Source organism: Macaca mulatta, chromosome 10 (assembly GCF_049350105.2).
Source record: "Macaca mulatta isolate MMU2019108-1 chromosome 10, T2T-MMU8v2.0, whole genome shotgun sequence".
In the NCBI taxonomy this organism is placed as follows: Eukaryota; Metazoa; Chordata; class Mammalia; order Primates; family Cercopithecidae; genus Macaca; species Macaca mulatta.
Genome location: NC_133415.1, coordinates 10,755,431 through 10,774,961, shown reverse-complemented (window position 1 = coordinate 10,774,961; position 19,531 = coordinate 10,755,431). Strand labels below are relative to the sequence as shown.

The following is a 19,531-nucleotide window of genomic DNA, read 5'->3' as shown; positions in this document are numbered from 1 at the left end:
GATTACAGGTGTGAGCCCTGGTGCCTGGCCTCAATCAGCCACTTTTAGTGCACACATAAATATCCTACAAATGAGGCTTTGTGTATGTTGGGTATTCTGGTGACATTCCACACTGTCAGGCAAGTAATTAATTCACTTGCCCAGAGAAGGGCTCTTCTTAGGTGTGTGGCATTTGGCTCCTCAAGTCACCATTCTTTAGCTTTTCAAAAGAGCCAAGGTGAGTCACTAGCTCAGTCAGTGACGCTGCCATTAAACCAGCTCATGTTTTACTGATTAACTGATAAGTGTCTGGGAAACTTGACTACTAAATAAAATATAGAATTACTGGATTTGGCTTTTTTTGAGAAGATACAACAAAGGAAAGTTCCCAAAAAAGAAATGTTCACAATTAAAACAAACGGAAAGTGGAAAAGCTGCCCCAAAGCAAAACCTAGTTCATTTGCTTGGTTCAAACAGCTTTTATTAAGCACATAGATATGCCCTGTACCGTGCCAGATGCTCTCCCGTATCTACAGCTGTTAATCATCAGAACGGCTTTGAGAGGTCATCATTTCTACCTGACAGATGAAGACCCGGAAGCTCAAAAGGTCAAGTGATTTGTCTGTAGCTGCAAATGCTAATAAAGTGACGGAATGAAAACTGGAACCAGATCTGGCTCAAAATCCAGAGTGCCTTCCACTAAACCACAGATACATCTATTCAAATAGCCATATCCCTAACCAGTAACAATGATATCATAATAGTTGTCACCGCCGGGCGCGGTGGCTCAAGCCTGTAATCCCAGCACTTTGGGAGGCCGAGGCGGGCGGATCACAAGGTCAGGAGATCGAGACCACAGTGAAACCCCGTCTCTACTAAAAATACAAAAAATTAGCCGGGCGCGGTGGTGGGCGCCTGTAGTCCCAGCTACTCAGGAGGCTGAGGCAGGAGAATGGCGGGAACCCGGGAGGCGGAGCTTGCAGTGAGCCGAGATCGCGCCACTGCACTCCAGCCTGGGCAACAGCGTGAGACTCCGTCTCAAAAAAAAAAAAAAAAAAAAAAAAAATAGTTGTCACCAACATTTATCTAGCTCCTCTCATGTGGCAAGCCCTGTGCTAAGCGACTTACGTATATGATCTCATTTAATCCTCACAATCACCCTATGAGGTAGGTTTATCAAGATCTCCATTTCATAGTTGAAGAAACCAAGTTTCATAAAAGCTCAGTAACTGCTTAGTTCCCACAGCTGGTAAGGAGTAGGACAAGTTTGCACCTAGGTCTATCTAATTCCAGAACCCATTCTCTTAATCATTACACTAGATTGCAGGAAACTCAAACTCTAGTCCTGCTTCTAAAGAGGCAAGTCGTTTGATAGTTTTCTCTCAATTTCCTTGCTAGTTAAATGGGGATATTGTTACTTGTCCCTACCTATTTCACAGAAATATTAGGATTATAAAATGAGAAAGTATATAAGCTTTCAAAAGGGAAATTGCTATATAAATCTAGGTACTGTCTAAAGTTTCACTCAGATCTTCCCTATTCCACAGTCACCAAGGGATTTGGCTGACATCATTAGCTCTCAAACGTCCTCTGAAGTGGAGAGTATTATCTCCACTTATCAAACAGCAAATTACAAAGAGATGGCGTAAAATGCTAGTCAGCAACAGAGATGGGAATAAAACCCAAGATTTCTAACTCCCATTGAATATGTTCTTATGACAGATCTATTTCTGCATTTCTTACTTAACTGTAGAACAGACAAGGGTAGAAATATGACAGTGCCCGCTTCAAAACACACATTAAATACTTACAGAAATTAAATTTTCTACTGCGGTGACACTAATACAATCCCTAAGGTTCTTAATTCTCATATTCTAGAGAAACTGCACAAAGTATCAAAAATAAAAAATTCCCTTTTCCCTAGTACAGACTTCAGCTCTTCAGTTTTCTCAAACAACTTATGGTTACAAAACTAGGTGGGTTACTAACTAGTTTCAACTGGTGAGTCTATAAATTTCCATAAGGAACATAACTCAATGTTAAATTGTTTCCTCATAAAATCAGAAAAAGAGAAGCATCAAACACATTCTCACATCATAAATAGCTAATAGAGCTATATAATTTGAATTGGAAATTATCCTAACAGACCAACTCGCAGTATTCTGAGCTCAAAATTCAAGTTCCAAAGGGAACAGCATAATTAAAACAATAATGAAAACACACATGGCACCTTTATGATCATTCTTCTCCTATTCAGAAATCAAAATAATGTTGTACTTCCCACTCAAGGTCTGCCACAGGCACATAAAAACCTTAAAGTAAAATTAAAAAGTAGTAAAAACAATTCTGTCTTCAATTCTCTGACTTAAATAGGGGATGAATGTTCAGTCCTCTTCCCAGATTATTAGCTCCTGCTAATTTTTGTTTGCTAGAACAATACGATGATCTTTAACAATCATATACTTTGAAATTACCACAGGGACTAAAGAGGAAATTAGAGAAGGAAATTTCCACTCTCAAAATTGAATTAAATCCTAAAGAATGAAGTATTTCATTATTATTCTCTCTGACTGAATCATGGACTTATAAATCAAAAACCTGCCATTTTGTTATAGGGACAAACACGAAGTCACAGAAATCCAAAGAACTGCTCTACTAATGTCAAGAAAATTTGCTTCTTGAGTGGGTCGAGATATCTAAATCCACTCCTAGCCACATAATAAAAGCCCTACCACCTAAACAACGTGCTGTGAGTAGAAAGCAAAAGATGACATAGGACTCCTAGATTTTTCAGAGGTTGTTTGAATATATTAATCTCTTTCGTTTGAGAAAAATCTTTATCTTTATGTCCATAATTGAAACCAATCACTTCTGGTGGGTCAGGGGGTCCTATGGTCTCTGGACCTTTAATGTGGCTAAGAATCCCCCAGGGATGTTAAAATACGGAGCAGGATTCAGAAACTCTGGGTTGCATGCCCAGCAAGCTCGCGGCAGTGTCATTGTCTGATGGACTACACTGAGCAATAGGACTCTAAGGAAGGTTTCCAAATGAAATAACCTCAACCAGATGTTTATTTTCAAAATATACAGCCTACACCAAGTTTATAACGGGAGATAATATTCCAGACCTCAACAAGATACCTGCTCCCCCTCTTCTCATTTTTGTGATTTTTCCCATCTGGTTGCAAACTCAACGTAATACCTTAATGAAGAGCAATTTTCAAGAGTATCTTTTTTGTGCTGACCATTTATTGGGACTTGACTGACCAGGGCTTGCAAGGATGGACACAAAACTTCAAGTCTTTCATAATGAAAGTATTGATTCAAAATAAATATTCTAAAAATTATGTCAAACACTAATGAATAAGTGACATTTACCAATAGTTTATAAGAGAATCGTTTTGGATGAACAATTTTCATTTCGCAAAATAAATCACTCATATCCTAAAAAGACACCTCTCCTTAAGCAGGAAAACAAAAGCCCAACAAAAATCAAGTCATGCCCGTGGCACAGCCTTAATGTTAGTTTTAGGGAGGAAAACGCCAACACTGAGACATACAAAAGTATTTGAGGAGAATTACACGTTATTAAATTTGTCCTAGAACCTGGGGGAGTTCAGGGAAAGAAAACAGCTGGTATATTTAAGAAAAATTTAAATAGAAAATATTACACATGAGAGCAAAATAGTCCATTTCTCTTAAGAAAACCAATAAACACTCACAAACTTTCATTTTTAGGTTTTCAACAATGTTTTTTTCATATTAGTCCAACTGCCACCAGTCAGCATGACAATTAAGGTGACAACAGGTCCAGTTTGCCATACTCCCTGTACACCCTTGGATGCTTTTCAAGCCAAAGAGGGTAACATTTGTGGTGGGAGGAGCCAGAGTCAAAGGAGAATCATTTCTCTTCACTCACGAGGAAACCTCCCTCTTGAGCATCTTCGGAATTTTTCATGGGAAGGCATCTCAGTGTGTGTGTGCACGCTTTAGCCCCATAACTGTGAAGGTGGCAGCTGTCAGTTTCTCATAAACAAGGAACATGAGAGCAGCAGTGAGGACTGTCTGCAGCAGTTTGGCTTCCAGGCCTTTGTAGAGTCCCAGTATTCCAAAACGCCTAAAGGGAAAGAGGTTTGAAAAAACAGAAGTCAGCTCCTGCATCAGAGAACATGCTGCCTAGATAGCTACAGCACTTTGATGAGAACAAGCAGTGGAGGTTTTAGATTCAGCACAGACTTCTGCTGTCAAAGTACTTCTTACCTTTAAAGGTATTTGGGGACTGATGAAAGTTTAGTATTCATGAACCACTAATACTTTGTCTTTATAGTCACCATTAATTAGCAGAATGTTGACAGTATCCCACTGAGGATGCAGATCCTGAAACCTCCTGAAACCATCTTAATGGCAAAATCTGTGATCTAACTAAGAACTTCTGGATCTTCACTTTAATGCTAATTCAGTTATTTCAACTTAGTCCCTAAATGGCAGGACAGCTACCAATATGTTTAGATCATTTCAGCTCAATATAACGAAAGAGAAAAATGAAAAGCTACCTGATTCTCAAACTTCCCATACATTTCATCCTCTCACTCGGTGGTTTTCAAATTTAGCAGGCATCCAAATCACCTGAAAGGCTTCTTAAAACATACATCGCTGGGTCAATTCCCAGAGTTTCTGATTGACTAAGTTTGGGAAGAAATTCAAGAATTTGCATTTCTTCTTTTTACTAGAGACAGGGTCTCACTATGTTGCCCATGCTGGTCTCCGACTCCTACGTTCACGTGATCCTCCAAGCCTCGGCCTCCCAGAGTGTTGGGATTACAGGCGTGAGCCATTGCACCCAGCCCAAGAATGTGCATTTCTCACAAGCTCCCAGATGAGGAAGAGGAGGATGCCAGTCACCCAGGCTGGAGTGCAGTGGCGAGATCTTGGCTCACTGCAACCTCCGCCTCCTGGGTTCAAGCCATTCTCCTGCCTCAGCCTCCCGAGTAGCTGGGACTAAAGGCATGCGCCACCACACCTGGCTAATTTATTTTTATTTATTTATTTTTTTGAGACGGAGTTTCGCTCTATCGCCCAGGCTGGAGTGCAGTGGTGTGATCTGCGCTCACTGCAAGCTCCGCCTCCTGGGTTCACACCATTCTCCTGCCTCAGCCTCCCAAGTAGCTGGGACTACAGGCGCCCACTACCACACCTGGCTATTTTTTTGTATTTTTAGTAGAGACGGGTTTCACCACGTTAGCCAGGATGGTCTCGATCTCCTGACCTTGTGATCCACCCATCTCGGCCTCCCAAAGTTCTGGGATTACAGGCGTGAGCCACCGCGCCCGGCCTTTTTTTTGTATTTTTACTGGAGACGGGGTTTCATCATGTTAGCCAGGATGGTCTTGATCTCCTGACCTCGTGATCTGCTCGCCTCGGCCTCCCAAAGTGCTGGGATTACAGGTGTGAGCCACCGCACCCAGCCACAGATTTTGGTTCTTACAAATAATGTCGTAAATTTGGAAGCAATCTACATGTCCATCAACAGATAAATGGATAAAGAAAATGTGGTACTTATATAAAATGCAGTACTATTCGGCCGTCAAAAAGAATGAGAGCTTGTCATTTGTAACAACATGGATGGAACTGGAGGTCATTCTGCTAAGTGAAACAAACCAGGCACAGAAAGACAAATATCGCATGTTCTCACTTATTTGTGGGACCTAAAAATCAAAACAATTGAACTCATGGAGATAAAGAGTAGAAGGATGGTTCCCAGAGACTACTGGGAAGAGTAGTGTCGGGCGGAAGGCGGGGATGGTTAATGAGTACAAAAATAGAGAGTTTGAATAAGACCTTGTATTTGCTAGCACAACAGGTGACTAGAGTCAATAATAATTTAATTGTACATTTAAAAATAACTAAAAGAGTATAATAGGACGGTTTGTAACAAAAAGAATAAATGTTTGAGAGGATACATACCCCATTTTCCATGATGTGATTATTATGCTTTGCATGCCAGTATCAAAACATCTCACGTACCTCAAAAATATACACCTGCTATGTACCCACAAAAATCAAAAATTAAAAAATAATAAAAAAAAAGCCATTAATAACATCTGTATACAAGCGTTTGTGTAGACATATGCTTTCATTTCTCTTGGGTAAATACCCTGAAGTGGATGGCTGGGTCCTATAATAGGTGTGGTACATATAAATTTTTTAAAGAAAATGCCAAATTGCCTTCCAAAGCAGCTGTACCATTCTATATTCCCACCAGGAGCATGAGAAAGTAAGTTCTGTGGCCGGGCGCGGTGGCTCACGCCTGTAATCCCAGCACTTTGGGAGGCCGAGGCGGGCGGATCACAAGGTCAGGAGATCGAGACCACGGTGAAACCCCGTCTCTACTAAAAATACAAAAAATTAGCCGGGCGCGGTTGTGGGCGCCTGTAGTCGCAGCTACTCGGGAGGCTGAGGCAGGAGAATGGCGTGAACCCGGGAGGCGGAGCTTGCAGTGAGCCGAGATCGCGCCACTGCACTCCAGCCTGGGCGACAGAGCGAGACTCCGTCTCAAAAAAAAAAAAAAAAAAAAAAAAAGAAAGTAAGTTCTGGCTGCTCCAACATCCCTCCCAATACTTGATATAGTAAGTATTTATTTTTTACTTTATACCTATTCTTTGTCTTTTATTGTATTTTATTTTTTGATAGAAGGTCTCACTCTGCTGCTCAGGCTAGAGTGCAGTGGCACAATCACGATTCACTGCAGCCTCAACCTCCTGGGTTCCAGCAATCCTTCCACCTCAGCCTCCTGGGCAGCTGGGACTACAGGTACGCACCAGCACGCCTAGCTAATTTTATATTTGTGTTGAGACAGGGTCTCACTATGTTGTCCAGGCTGTTATCAAACTCCTGAGTTAAAGCAATCTGCCTGCCTCGGACTCCCAAAGTGCTGGGATTATAGATGTGTGCCACCATGCCAGCCTAATTTTATCGTTTAGTCCCTTGAATGTTCTTTTTTTTTTTTTTTTTGAGGCAAGGTCTTGCCTCTATAGCCCAGGCTGGAGTACAGTGGTGCCATCATAACCCAGCATAGCCTCGATCTGTCGGGCTCAAGTGAATCTCCTGCCTCAGCCTCATGTGTAGCTGTGATTACACATGTGTGCCACATGCTTGGCTAATTTTGTAAATATTTTTTGTAGAGACAGGATCTCACTACTTTGCCCAGGCTGGTCTTGAACTCCTGGCCTCAAGTCATCCTCCTGTCTCAGCGTCACAAAGTGTTGGGATTACAGGCATGAGCCACTGTGCCCAGCTGCACATTTTATTTTAATAACAAATTTATTTTCAAAATATCTTGTATCTAGGAACACTAATAAAGTTATAAGAGCTTCTGCTTCAAAGGAGGTCCCTGACATACCTGACTTCACTAAGTGTCAGTTTCTTTAAATGAAACAGGAAATGGCAATAGTTCTTAACTCACAGAGCTACTGTTAGGATTGTGATTACCTACGTGTAGCCTCTAGCTCAGTGTCTGCCACACAGCAATCCAATGAAAATGTTAGCTACCCTTACCATCATCATCATCATCACTATTATTACTTTTTCCACTGCCCCCTCCCTTCTCCAGTACTCCTATTCTATAGGCAGATGTAACATTGCTAAGAGGGGTCATAGGATATGCCACTGATGAAAGCACCACTCAGGGTGACTGGAGTATAGAAGGGTTCTCTTTCTGAAGGAGTTCTGTATATTTGTGTTTTTTGTTTTTTTTTTTTGAGACGGAGTCTCGCTCTGTCGCCCAGGCTGGAGTGCGGTGGCCGGATCTCAGCTCACTGCAAGCTCCGCCTCCCAGGTTTACGCCATTCTCCTGCCTCAGCCTCCCGAGTAGCTGGGACTACAGGCGCCCGCCACCTCGCCCGGCTAGTTTTTTGTATTTTTTAGTAGAGACGGGGTTTCACCGGGTTAGCCAGGATGGTCTTTATCTCCTGACCTCGTGATCCGCCCGTCTCGGCCTCCCAAAGTGCTGGGATTACAGGCTTGAGCCACCGCGCCCGGCCAGGAGTTCTGTATATTTGTAACTAACAAAGAATAACAACCTGAACTTTTCCATAATTTCCCAAAATACTGTCATACTGTACTAGGCTCCTAAAATGGGAAACGTCTAAGCACAGCAAGCAAGGGAAAGGTTTTGGACCGAGGCAGTAGTGTGAGAGAGGGAAATGCCGTCCCTGGCAGAGACGGCTGCTGAAGGAGAGCACGGGATGCGAGGCATCTGCAAAGCTCACCTTACTCGTTGGTGAAGAAGATAGAGAATATTCCGAAGACTTCCCAATGTTCTGTTTTCTGGGTTTAGTCTATGACGCCCAAACTGAGGAAAGAGGGAAAAAAAAGTAAGTACTGTTGCTGTTTTTAAAAATCTTCATTACTACCTGGAGAGGATATTATGTTGGAGCAGTATCTTATAGCATACATTAATAAATTTATCCAGTTAGTACCATAGATTTCTTTTTTTTTTTTTTTTTTTTGAGACTGAGTCTCGCTCTGCTGCCCAGGCTGGAGTGCAGTGGCCGGATCTCAGCTCACTGCAAGCTCCGCCTCCCGGGTTCACGCCATTCTCCTGCCTCAGCCTCCCGAGTAGCTGGGACTACAGGCGCCGCCACCACGCCCGGCTAGTTTTTTGTATTTTTTAGTAGAGACGGGGTTTCACCGTGTTAGCCAGGATGGCCTCGATCTCCTGACCTCGTGATCCGCCCGTCTCGGCCTCCCAAAGTGCTGGAATCACAGGCTTGAGCCACCGCGCCCGGCCAGTACCATAGATTTCATTAAACCTGTATTTTTCAACTGAGTGAAATATTTCAATTAAATAAGCGAAAATAAGAAAAATTTTTCTTTTCTTTTCTTTTTTTTTTTTTGAGACATCTTCTCACTCTGCCACCCAGGCTAGAGTGCAGTGGCGCAATTTTGGCTCCACCTCCCAGGTTTAAGCAATTCTCCTGCCTCAGCTTCCCGAGTAGTTGGGATTATAGACATGTACCACCACGCCTGGTTAATTTTTGTATTTTTAGTAGAGACGTGGTTTCACCATGTTAGCTAGGCTGGTCTCAAATTTCTGACCTCAAATGATCCATCAGCCTTGGCCTCCCAAAGTGCTGGGATTACAGGCGTGAGCTACCATGTCCGACCTAAGAAAAAGTTTTCAATGAAGCAAGCATAGTAATTTTCATTTTATAGAAATGTATAGGAAAACTCTACCTCAAAATAAAAAAATATGCCCAGGATGATGATTTAGATATTGATGGTAGTAACTTCCACTTCTTTAGGAAATTCTGAGAAACGAATCATTTAGGACCTCTGCAGTCTAAGCTCTTCACATTATGTGTTTACATTATAAAAGTGTTAAAATACATTTACAAGGATGCTACTGAATTCCCTTATATTAAGTACCAATTTTAAAATAATACATTAGTAAAAATGCTTTTAACAGAAATTACTAATTTTTCTGAACTGGAATACTCTCACTAACACCCCTATTTTATCTAGCAACAAGCCTTTTGAAATTTTTCTCCAAAACAGATCTTGCATCTGTCCTTATCCTATTCCTCTCCTCTTTAGTGCTGCCACCATGGTCCAGGCCACCATCCTCTCTCGCCTGTATTACTGAAATGGCCTCCTACTAGATTGCCCCTGGCTTTCTCTCTTAGCTTTCTGACCAGTTCACCACATCATAGCCACAACAATCTTCTCCAATTGTAAATCACAGCACATATTCTCCAGCTTAAAGCCCTTCCCATCACATATTCTCAGCTTCCAGTGCTGAGGATAAAAAATCCACATTCCTCACCTACGGTTTCCCTGCTACTCTTGTAATCTCACCCTGAGCCACTCTACTGCCATAGAGGCCTTCTTTCAGTCCCTAGGATGCACCAAATTCTTAGTACATTGATATGGTTTGGCTGTGTCCCCATCCAAATCTCACCTTGAATTGTAATAATCCCCACATGTCAAGGGCAGGGCCAGGTGGAGATAACTGAATTATGGGGGCGGTTTCCCCTATACTGTTCTTGTGGTAGTAAGTCTCACGAGATCTGATGGTTTTATAGGAGGAGTTCCCCCTGCACTTGTCCGTGCTGCAGCCATGTGAAGAAGGACATGTTTGCTTCCCCTTCTGCCATGATTGTAAGTTTCCTGAGGCCTCCCAGCCATGCTGAAACGTGAGTCAATTAAATCTCTTTCCTTTACAAATTACCCAGTCTCAGGCAGTCCTTTAGAGCAGCATGAGAAAAGACTAATACACACATCATGCTCCCCCTGCCTGGAATGCACTTTCCTCCACTGTGCCTGGCTAGGGCCTTACCCTCCTTTGCATCTTGATTTAAACATCCCTTCTCAAAGAAGCCCACCTCCAATCATGCTATCTAAGAAGATCCCCACCATGCCCCTCTCCAGTAAATAATTTCCTTTATAGCTCTTTTTTCAATTTGTAATTACCTATTTATTTTGCTTGTTTACCTGTTCATTCTAACTTCCACTAGCTCCATGAGGACAGGGATTATGACTTTTATTTACCACTGCATGCCCAGTTCCTCCCACAGTGTAGATGCTTAGTAAATATTTGAACAGATAAATAACTGAATGAATTAAAAAACAGAAATTTGAGAGTGCTTCAGAAAAGCTAAATCATTCATTCTTCCTGAGTGAACTAAAGGAATCAGCCTCTGACTTTGTAAAGGATAATCCCCCCTGGGGCACCAAACCAATAAACTTGAATGAGAAGGAAGCAAAGTTATGCTTTCCTGAGGTCTTTAAAGAACTTGTCTCCACATTTGTGTTTTCTGAGACATTATGTTACCTAAGAAATCACAAATGCAAACTTCATTCTAAACCAATGACAGCCAGCCTAGTTAAGCAGAATATCAAATAAAAAAATGGGGGCCAGGCACAATGGTTCATGCCTATAATCCCAGCACTTTGGAAGGCCAAGGCAGGAGGATCGCTTTAGTCCAGGACTTTGAGACAAGCCTGGAAAACATGGTGAGACCTCATCTTCAGAAAAAAAAAATTTTTAATTAGCTGGACAAGGTGGTGTATGCCTGTAGTCTCAGCTACTTGGGCGGCTGAGGCAGGAGGACTGCTTGTGCCTAGGAGGTCGAGGCTATAGAGACCCATGTCGCACCACAGTACTCCAGCATGGGTGACAGAGGGAGATCCTGTCTCAAAAAAAGAAAAGAAAAGAAAAGAAAAATAAATGGATAAGGAATACTCTGGCATACCAACTAACTGCTTTATTGCTTTATTAACACTGTTTTAAATCAAGAGACCACATATATTAGAATGCTGTTTGACTAGATGCGAAAAGAACTCCAGCACTCACCCTCAGAATTGACTGTACCGTCTGCATGGGATAGGTGAGCGTGGTGGCAATCGCTTTGGCTACTGCACCAATGATGAACACATCCAAGGAAGAAAGCTGGAAAGCAAAGAAAGAACAAACCATATCAATCAAGTCAACAAGAAGGTGTCAGAGAGAATTATTTTACTGCTTTCAAAATCAGGGATTACCTTCATCCGTTTCTTTAAAAGCTGCCGTTTTAAACCTTCATAGAACATGAACTGGATGGCAGGATTGAAGACCAACAGCAATGAGGGAAATGTGCCATTCCATAAAGCCGAGATTCCTTCATCTCGAATGATCTGATGAAAAGCATCTAAACAAGAAATCAGGGACTTTTGAAAAGCATGATGACAACCCCCTAACTAGAGAAGACAACGTGAATTCCATTCAAATGTACCCAGAACACAAACCATACTGGTTCTATAAAGATTTCCTTCTGGCAGCTGGGTACAATGGCTCATGCCTATAGTCCCAGCACTTTGGGAAGCTGAGGCGGGTGGATCACGAGGTCAGGAGTTCGAGACCAGCCTGGCCAGCATGGTGAAACCCTGTCTCTACTAAAAATACAAAAATCAGCTAGGTGTGGTGGCACGCACCTGTAATCCCAGCTACTTGGGAGGCTGAGGCAGGAGAATTGCTTGAACCCGCGAGGCAGAGGTTGCAGTGAGTCAAGATTGTACCACTGCACTCCAGCCTGGGTGACAGAGCAAGACTCCGTTTCAAAAAAAAAAAAAAAAAAAACAACAAAACAAGATGTATTTCTTGCAATGATAGTTTGGGGGCAAGTTTATCAGTTAATTACTTTTTGATAATCAGACACTGACAGTCACCAAGTTATTGAGAGACCAACTTCAATCACAGGCAACTGTTCCTGACGATCCGGAGTTAGAACGTCCAATTCTCCTAAGTCATTATCAGCATCACTGGGAATTCTGGATTACACAAAACTGTGAAGTGAGCCCACATCTTTCACAAAAAAGTCCAGTACAAGAAAAGATAGGCCGGGCGCGGTGGCTCAAGCCTGTAATCCCAGCACTCTGGGAGGCCGAGGCGGGCGGATCACGAGGTCAGGAGATCGAGACCATCCTGGCTAACACGGTGAAACCCCGTCTCTACTAAAAAAAAATACAAAAAACTAGCCGGGCGAGGTGGCGGGCGCCTGTAGTCCCAGCTATTCGGGAGGCTGAGGCAGGAGAATGGCGTAAACCCGGGAGGCGGAGCTTGCAGTGAGCTGAGATCCGGCCACTGCACTCCAGCCCGGGCGACAGAGCGAGACTCCGTCTCAAAAAAAAAAAAAAAAAAGAAAAGAAAAGATAAGATCGTTTCCTGGAGTTTATTATACAGGATTTGACTTTTAAAAACCACTATTTCACTACAAAGATTGATGTATGGGAAAGGAGAACCTGGCAGTGTCGTACTATTGAAAGGCAGAAGCTCAAAGATACCAGATACCAATCTGGTGTCTATCCAAAGACAACACTAGAATAAAAAAGTATAGATTATTCTTCAAAAATATTCATCCCCTCCCACTGATACTCCTTGGGAGCAGCATAATTCTCTACCCCTGGTCTTGGGTTTGGCTATGTGATGTGCTTTGGCCACTGGGATGTCAGCAGACAAGGTGCCAACAGGGTTGAAAGGTGTTTATACTGTTGGGTGTGTTCTCTTGGACCTTTTGCCATCACAATGAGAAGAATATGCTCATGCTCGTCCCAGAAAGAGGAGAGACATGTGAACTGAGACTGTTAGGCTAGGCTCAGCCTAGATGAGCCAAATCCACGTCAATCCACAGACACATGTGTTAAAAAAAAATGTTATTGATGAATGCCGAGATTTGAGGTTGTCTGTTATGTAGCTATTTTTTAAAAAAATTATACTTTAAGTTCTAGGGTACATGTGCACAACATGCAGGTTTGTTACATACAGATACATGTGCCATATTGGCATGCTGCACCCATTAACTCGTCATTTACATTAGGTAAAAGCAATGGAAACAAAAACCAAAATAGACAAATGGGATCTAATTAAACTAAAGAGCTTCTGCACAGCAAAAGAAACTACCATCAGCGTGAACAGGCAACCTATAGAATGGGAGAAAATTTTTGCAATCTACCCATGTGACAAAGGGCTAATATCCAGAATCTACAGAGAACTTAAACAAATTTACAAGAAAAAAAATCAAACATCCCATCAAAAAGCGGGCAAAGGATACGTTATGTAGCTTTATGTGGCAACATATTCCAGATACAAAGAAGAAAGAAAACCCTGAAATAGAAATTCTGTGAAGAGATACTTACCAATGATACCTTTGTAGTTCGTTGGTACAATGTCTTCATTCCTGAATTTTGCCCCTTGCAGCTTCAGTCTGGTGTTTACCACCCAGAGTGGAGTTGTTAGCAACACGTTAACTACTCCTTTAAAAAAGAAAGATGGAGAGAAAAAGGGAAAGCAAAATGTCAGCTTTTAAGCTTTGCTGTTTTAAAGCTACATACTAATATTCCATTTATATCTCTGTCACTGACCTCTTAGGAGACCTAAGGTAAGGTGTTTCTTTGTGCCAGGGTACAACACAAGCCACTACTGTTAGAAGCGATTTGGAAGCTTTGCTGAGAGCAAAATGGCTGGCAGCAGCACCTCTCCAGATGAAGAGCAACAAGTTCCCTCATTTGTACAATAGGCAATCTATATGTCAATTTACATACCATTCAAAGTAGCAATTGCGATATAGTCATAGCTTTAAATATAATTTTAACATAACAGCTTTAGAGATGGGAGTGGCTTATACCTAACATGCTAAGTCCATAACAATATCAGATAAAACACACAATTTACAACTCTTAAGTAGCTCACATGGTTTGAAGTGAGTATGGATCTGGTACAATGAGTGACAGGGGTGGGACAGGAAGTGGTGACGTTTAAAAATGCCTTCACAGAGACAGCTCACTGAAGAGTTCCTCATTGCTTAGAGAATTAGGATAGGCAGGCAGCAAGCATCAGTTAAGTGTCACAAAACACCTGAAACAGCTTCACAAGCATCATGATCCTTACAAGCTTAAAGATGGGGATCTTGGCCCCCCAAGGTTGCCTCAGAGTAGAACAATACAATGAGCCAGGTGCTTCTTTTTTGAAAACACATGATCCCAATTTAACACCATCTTGAGATATTAAAATATTCCTCACCAGTCCTGAAATGATTAAAAAAAAAATACCAGATAGAATTGTAACAAAGTGCCTGACACATGGTATATACTTTATAAATAAATATTTGTTAAATAAATAGTGGAACAAATGAAGCAATGAACAAACTCAGTAAAAAAGTGCACATCCAGCTCTCTGGCTCTATTCAAGATCTGAAGAACCAAGAGAAAAAAATCCTAAGGAAGAGAAGTCTTTTACTAAAATTCATTTAAAGACAATTGAAGAAATAAAGTTTTGATTTAAGAGTCTCAAAATATTATATATAGGAAATGCAGTCTAACCAAGGATAAACTTGACAAAACAGCCAAGAGATTCAAATTCAATGTTTTCATTGGTTGCATACAGTTGTTAAAGATATTTTGCTGCCTGTCTCTAAGGAGCATTATGAGAGCACATTTCTCAAAATAAAAGATATCACCTAATAATTTTATCAGTCATATTTGTCATATTTTTATAGATTCACAGAACATTAAGAAGTCATCTTTAGTTATAACTTAAAATATTCATACATTGTCTAATACATACATAATCTAAAAATCCCTTAGTTACAGAGTCTTGCTAGTCTCATTTTTTCAAAAGCACCCATGCCCCAGAGGCCATTATAGAAGGATATTAACACATTCCTATTTGCCTAGATTTTAGAACATATTCCTATTCAATGCAATGCACACTTCACTTAACAGAGAAAAACTAACAGTCAGAAAAACCAGACTATAAAGTGCTACTGAGCAGTCTACTACATTTGTTTTAAGAGAAAAGGAGGACAGGAGAGCTCAGGAGCAGAGATTACAAGCTTCTACAGATACAGTAGAAAGGCAAAGTGCACCCACCTTTCTAAACAAGTGAAATATGCTGCCTGTTAAATAAATTCTTTAGAAATCAAAATTTTCTTCATTTAAGAGGTAGGCACATACAAAAACACTTAGGGGGCAATGCAACTAAGATAAAGATCTAACCATTCTTTAAAATTCTGCTTTCACACCCAGTGTGGTGGCTCATGCCTGTAATCTAAACACTTTGAGAGGCCCATGTGGGAGGATCACTTGAGCCCAGGAGTTCAATAGCAGCCTGGGCAACAGAGGGAGACTCCATCTCTAAAAAAAATATTAAAAATTAGCCAGGCATGGTGGCACACTCCTGTGGTTCCAGCTACTCAAGAGGCTGAAGTGGGAAGATCGCCTCAGCCCAGGAGGTTGAGGCTGCAGTGAGCTGTGATTGTGCCACTGCACTCCAGAGCCCAGGCAACAGAGTGAGACCTTTTCTTATTAAACAACAACAACAACAACAAAAAAAAAAACTGCATTCCTATCCCCATTATTAACACAAGCAGAAAAACTAAAAGGATTCTTCTAAAGGACAACCTCAAGTACAAAAATGAACTACATTACTTACATAACGGATTATAAAGTCCTTGTAAGAACATTTGGTATTTCAAAGCTTTTTATCTGAGAAGTTCAAGTACTTTTTTCACCCTCTAAGTCAAAATAAATGGAGGAGTACTTTTTAACCACTATAATTTTATGGGTTCTGAGAGAAGCTACTCAAAATACTTGGGAATCCAAAACTTTACTAAAACTTGCAACCTGTATCATCAAGCAAAGGTCAGCATTCCACTGAGAGAAAAGCATGCCACAAACCATTCGTGAGTACCAACCCCTGACAGGCCCAAAGGACAAAGAAAATTGTCTGCTTTTTTATAAGCCCGTGTAACTCTTCTGCCAGTTCCGGCCAGGCGCGGCGGCTCCCGCCTGGAATCCCAGCACTTTGGGAGGCTGAGGCAGGTGGATCACGAGGTCAGGAGTTAGAGTCCAGCCTGGCCAACATGGTGAAACCCCGTCTCTACTAAAAATACAAAACTTAGCAGGGCATGGTGGCAGGTGCCTGTAATCTCAGCTATTCGGGAGGCTGAGGCAGGAGACTCGTTTGAACCCGGGTGGCGGAGGTTGCAGTGAGCCGAGATTGCGCCACTGCACTCCAGCCTGGGTGACAGTGTGAGACTCCATCTCAAAAACAAACAAACAAACAAACAAAAAAGAAAAATCTTCCGCCAGTTCCAAGCTGTGGGTGCTACTTCAGTCTAAAGTGGGCATACAAATTAATACTTTACCTACCAAAGGGCAGAAGACTGTTTTTTTTTTCTAATTCTAATGTCTACAATTTTATTTTCTTTCTTTCTTTTATGTAACAAATCATTTACAAGAAAGAATAAACCAAAATTAAGAGATGAAGAACAGCCGGGCGCGGTGGCTCACGCCTGTAATCCCAGCACTTTGGGAGGCCGAGGCGGGCGGATCACAAGGTCAGGAGATCGAGACCACGGTGAAACCCCGTCTCTACTAAAAATACAAAAAATTAGCCGGGCGCGGTTGTGGGCGCCTGTAGTCCCAGCTACTCGGGAGGCTGAGGCAGGAGAATGGCGTGAACCCGGGAGGCGGAGCTTGCAGTGACCCGAGATCGCGCCACTGCACTCCAGCCTGGGCGACAGAGCGAGACTCCGTCTCAAAAAAAAAAAAAAAAAAAGAGATGAAGAACAGTAATTGAACACACTGAAATTATTCACTAAATCAAGGAACAATTAGAACACAGCTATTTACTCCTGAAATCTTGATAATTTTATCAGCAGTGAGTCTCCTTTGTTATGGAGAGAAAACACAAGTGAAGTATGCTAATTGGGTATGCACTTCCGGGAAATATGTGCAACGACCATGGATATAAGAAAATGGCAAAACAAAGGCACAAATCTAACAAATCTCACTTGACTCTGCAGGAAGGAATGAAGCTTTACACACAACAGGAACAAACCTGTCTTGCCAGATTTAAGGCCAGAGGGCAAGAAATGCATTTTTAACTATCACAACAATAATACCTTTGGCATTCAGGAAGAGTTTATTGGTAAAAATTCCAATTTCATAAAAATGAGTGTCTCTTCACTTATCTGTTAAGGTTCTGTTCCCAAATTATTCCCCAGGATATTAAGCTTTATAGGCTGGTTTTTCTGGGAAAATACAACAAATAATAAATTTCTAAGTTTCAAGAAGAATTTGAAGAACAATGCTGTTCCTAGTTCTCCTTAGAGATGATACAACTCATTTCTGCAGTGATTATAATACAGCAGGAAGAGAGAAAGCTGTTATAATTATTATAAAAATATGTACATATTAAGACATAAAAACTTGTTATGAAGAGAAGTTTAAAACTCACAAAAGTAATTTTCAAGGAACTCCCAACCTTCAGAAAAAGAGAAGACCTACAATCAGAGAGTCTCACAATTACAAAGGATTGTAAAATTCTTTAACCCAGAGTCTCCCAACTGTGACACTACCGATATTTTGAGGTGGAAAATTATTTGTTGTGTGTGTATGTGGGCTCTTGTGTAGGATGTTTAGCAGTCTCCCTGGCCTCTACCCACTAGATGCCACATTTGACCCTGTGGGTCAAAATCAGCCTCAATTTTGCTGATTGAGGCTAATCAGCAAAACCACTAATCTAACCCAATCACCAAGTGATTATTCAGTTTATTCTTTACAATTTCAAAACACAGGAATTCACTTTCACACCTGTTGTATTCCATTAGCTGTTACAATTATTTATTTTATTTTGTTTTGTTTTTTTGAGACATGGTCTTGCTGCAGTCTCCTACTCCTGGGCTCAAGCGATCCTCCCTCCTTAGCCTCCCAAGTGGCTGGGACTACAGGCACACGTCAGCTCATTTATTTTTAACCTTTTTACCACTCCCAGCACTGAAGTTAAAATACGTAGATACAGCTTTAACTTAACACCACACTATCTAAAATGGTACCTCTTTTTTTCTTTCTTTTTTTTTTTTTTGGAGATGGAGTCTCGCTCCATCTCCCAGGCTGAAGTACAGTGGCGCGATCTCTGCTCACTGCAACCTCTGCCTCCTGGGTTCAAGTGATTCTCCTACCTCAGCCTCCCAAGTAGCTGGGATTACAGGTGCGTGCTGCCATTCCCAGCTAATTTTTGTATTTTTAGTAGAGAGGGGGTTTTGTCATGTTGGCCCGGCTGGTCTGAAACTCCTGACCTCAGGTAATCCACCTGCCTCGGCCTCCCAAAGTGTTGGGATTACAAGTACGAGCCATCGCGCCCGGCCGGTGGTACCTCTTTCTAACACTCAGTACTCTATCCCCTCTTTGCTTAAATTTTGTCTGTAACCGTATCCTCTAACACACTATGTATTTTCCTTGTTTATTGTCTATCTTATAATATTAGATTGTAAGCTTCATGAGGACAGAGATTTTCATTTTTTATTTACTGCCATATCCTTAGCCATCTAGAACTGTGTTTAGCACATACTAGACACCCAATATATATTTGATGAACAAACCATGATGAATAAATGGCTTGTGGGAGAGGGTATATACTTTTTCTTTATTGTCCAAGGGAACTAGGCCAGGATCACAATATATTTACTTATCCTAAAGTATACAAAAAATCATTCTGGAATTGCTAACTCATACCTTTGTGGGGTGGTGGGAGAAAACATATGTACTAAGTTTCATCTTTGTTTCTAGTTGCTTTAAGAAGGTAGATTTAATATCAGTACAATAAATATTATTTTTATTTTTTAAAATAAATACTCAGCTGGGTGCAGTGGCTCATACCTGTAATCCCAGCACTTTGGAAGGTCGACGCAAGAGAATCGCTTGAGGCCAGGGGTTTGAAACCAGCCTGGGCAACACAGTAAGACCCCCATCTCTACAAAAAATAAAAAACAAATTAGCTGGGTGTGGTGGCATACCTGTAGTCCTAGCTACTTGGGAGGCCAAGGCAGGGGGATCTCTGAAGCCCAGGAGTTGGAGGCTGCAGCAAACTGCACCATTGCACTCCAGCGCCTGGATGACAGAGCAAGACCCTGTCTCAACAACAACAACAACAACAAAAAAAAAAGAAAAGGAAAAAAAAAAACCTTGAAGGTTTTTCAGTATACAGTGAAGTATAACCTACCTGGATCTTGTGCCA

General features: G+C 41.5%; 1 protein-coding gene and 1 long non-coding RNA gene across 6 annotated transcripts in view; one reads left to right on the top strand and one right to left on the bottom strand.

Annotated features, from left to right (window-relative positions):
• Positions 1-3,020: 3,020 nt before the first annotated feature.
• Positions 3,021-19,531, bottom strand: part of SLC25A17 (solute carrier family 25 member 17) — a 52,976-nt gene continuing 36,465 nt past the window's right edge. For 4 of the 5 annotated variants that reach the window (XM_077948417.1, XM_077948419.1, XM_077948418.1 and 1 more), the window contains 5 exons: positions 13,651-13,767; positions 11,521-11,666; positions 11,333-11,428; positions 8,247-8,329; positions 3,021-4,096 (listed from right to left, as the gene is read on the bottom strand). In XM_077948417.1, coding sequence (XP_077804543.1) covers positions 3,949-4,096; positions 8,247-8,329; positions 11,333-11,428; positions 11,521-11,666; positions 13,651-13,767 — 590 coding nt within the window. In that variant the 3' untranslated portion in view covers positions 3,021-3,948. 5 annotated transcript variants of the gene reach the window in all.
• On the top strand, positions 3,211-16,819 carry LOC144331723 (uncharacterized). The gene is made up of 2 exons (XR_013399093.1): positions 3,211-4,891; positions 16,548-16,819. It is a non-coding gene; the product is annotated as an uncharacterized LOC144331723 (long non-coding RNA).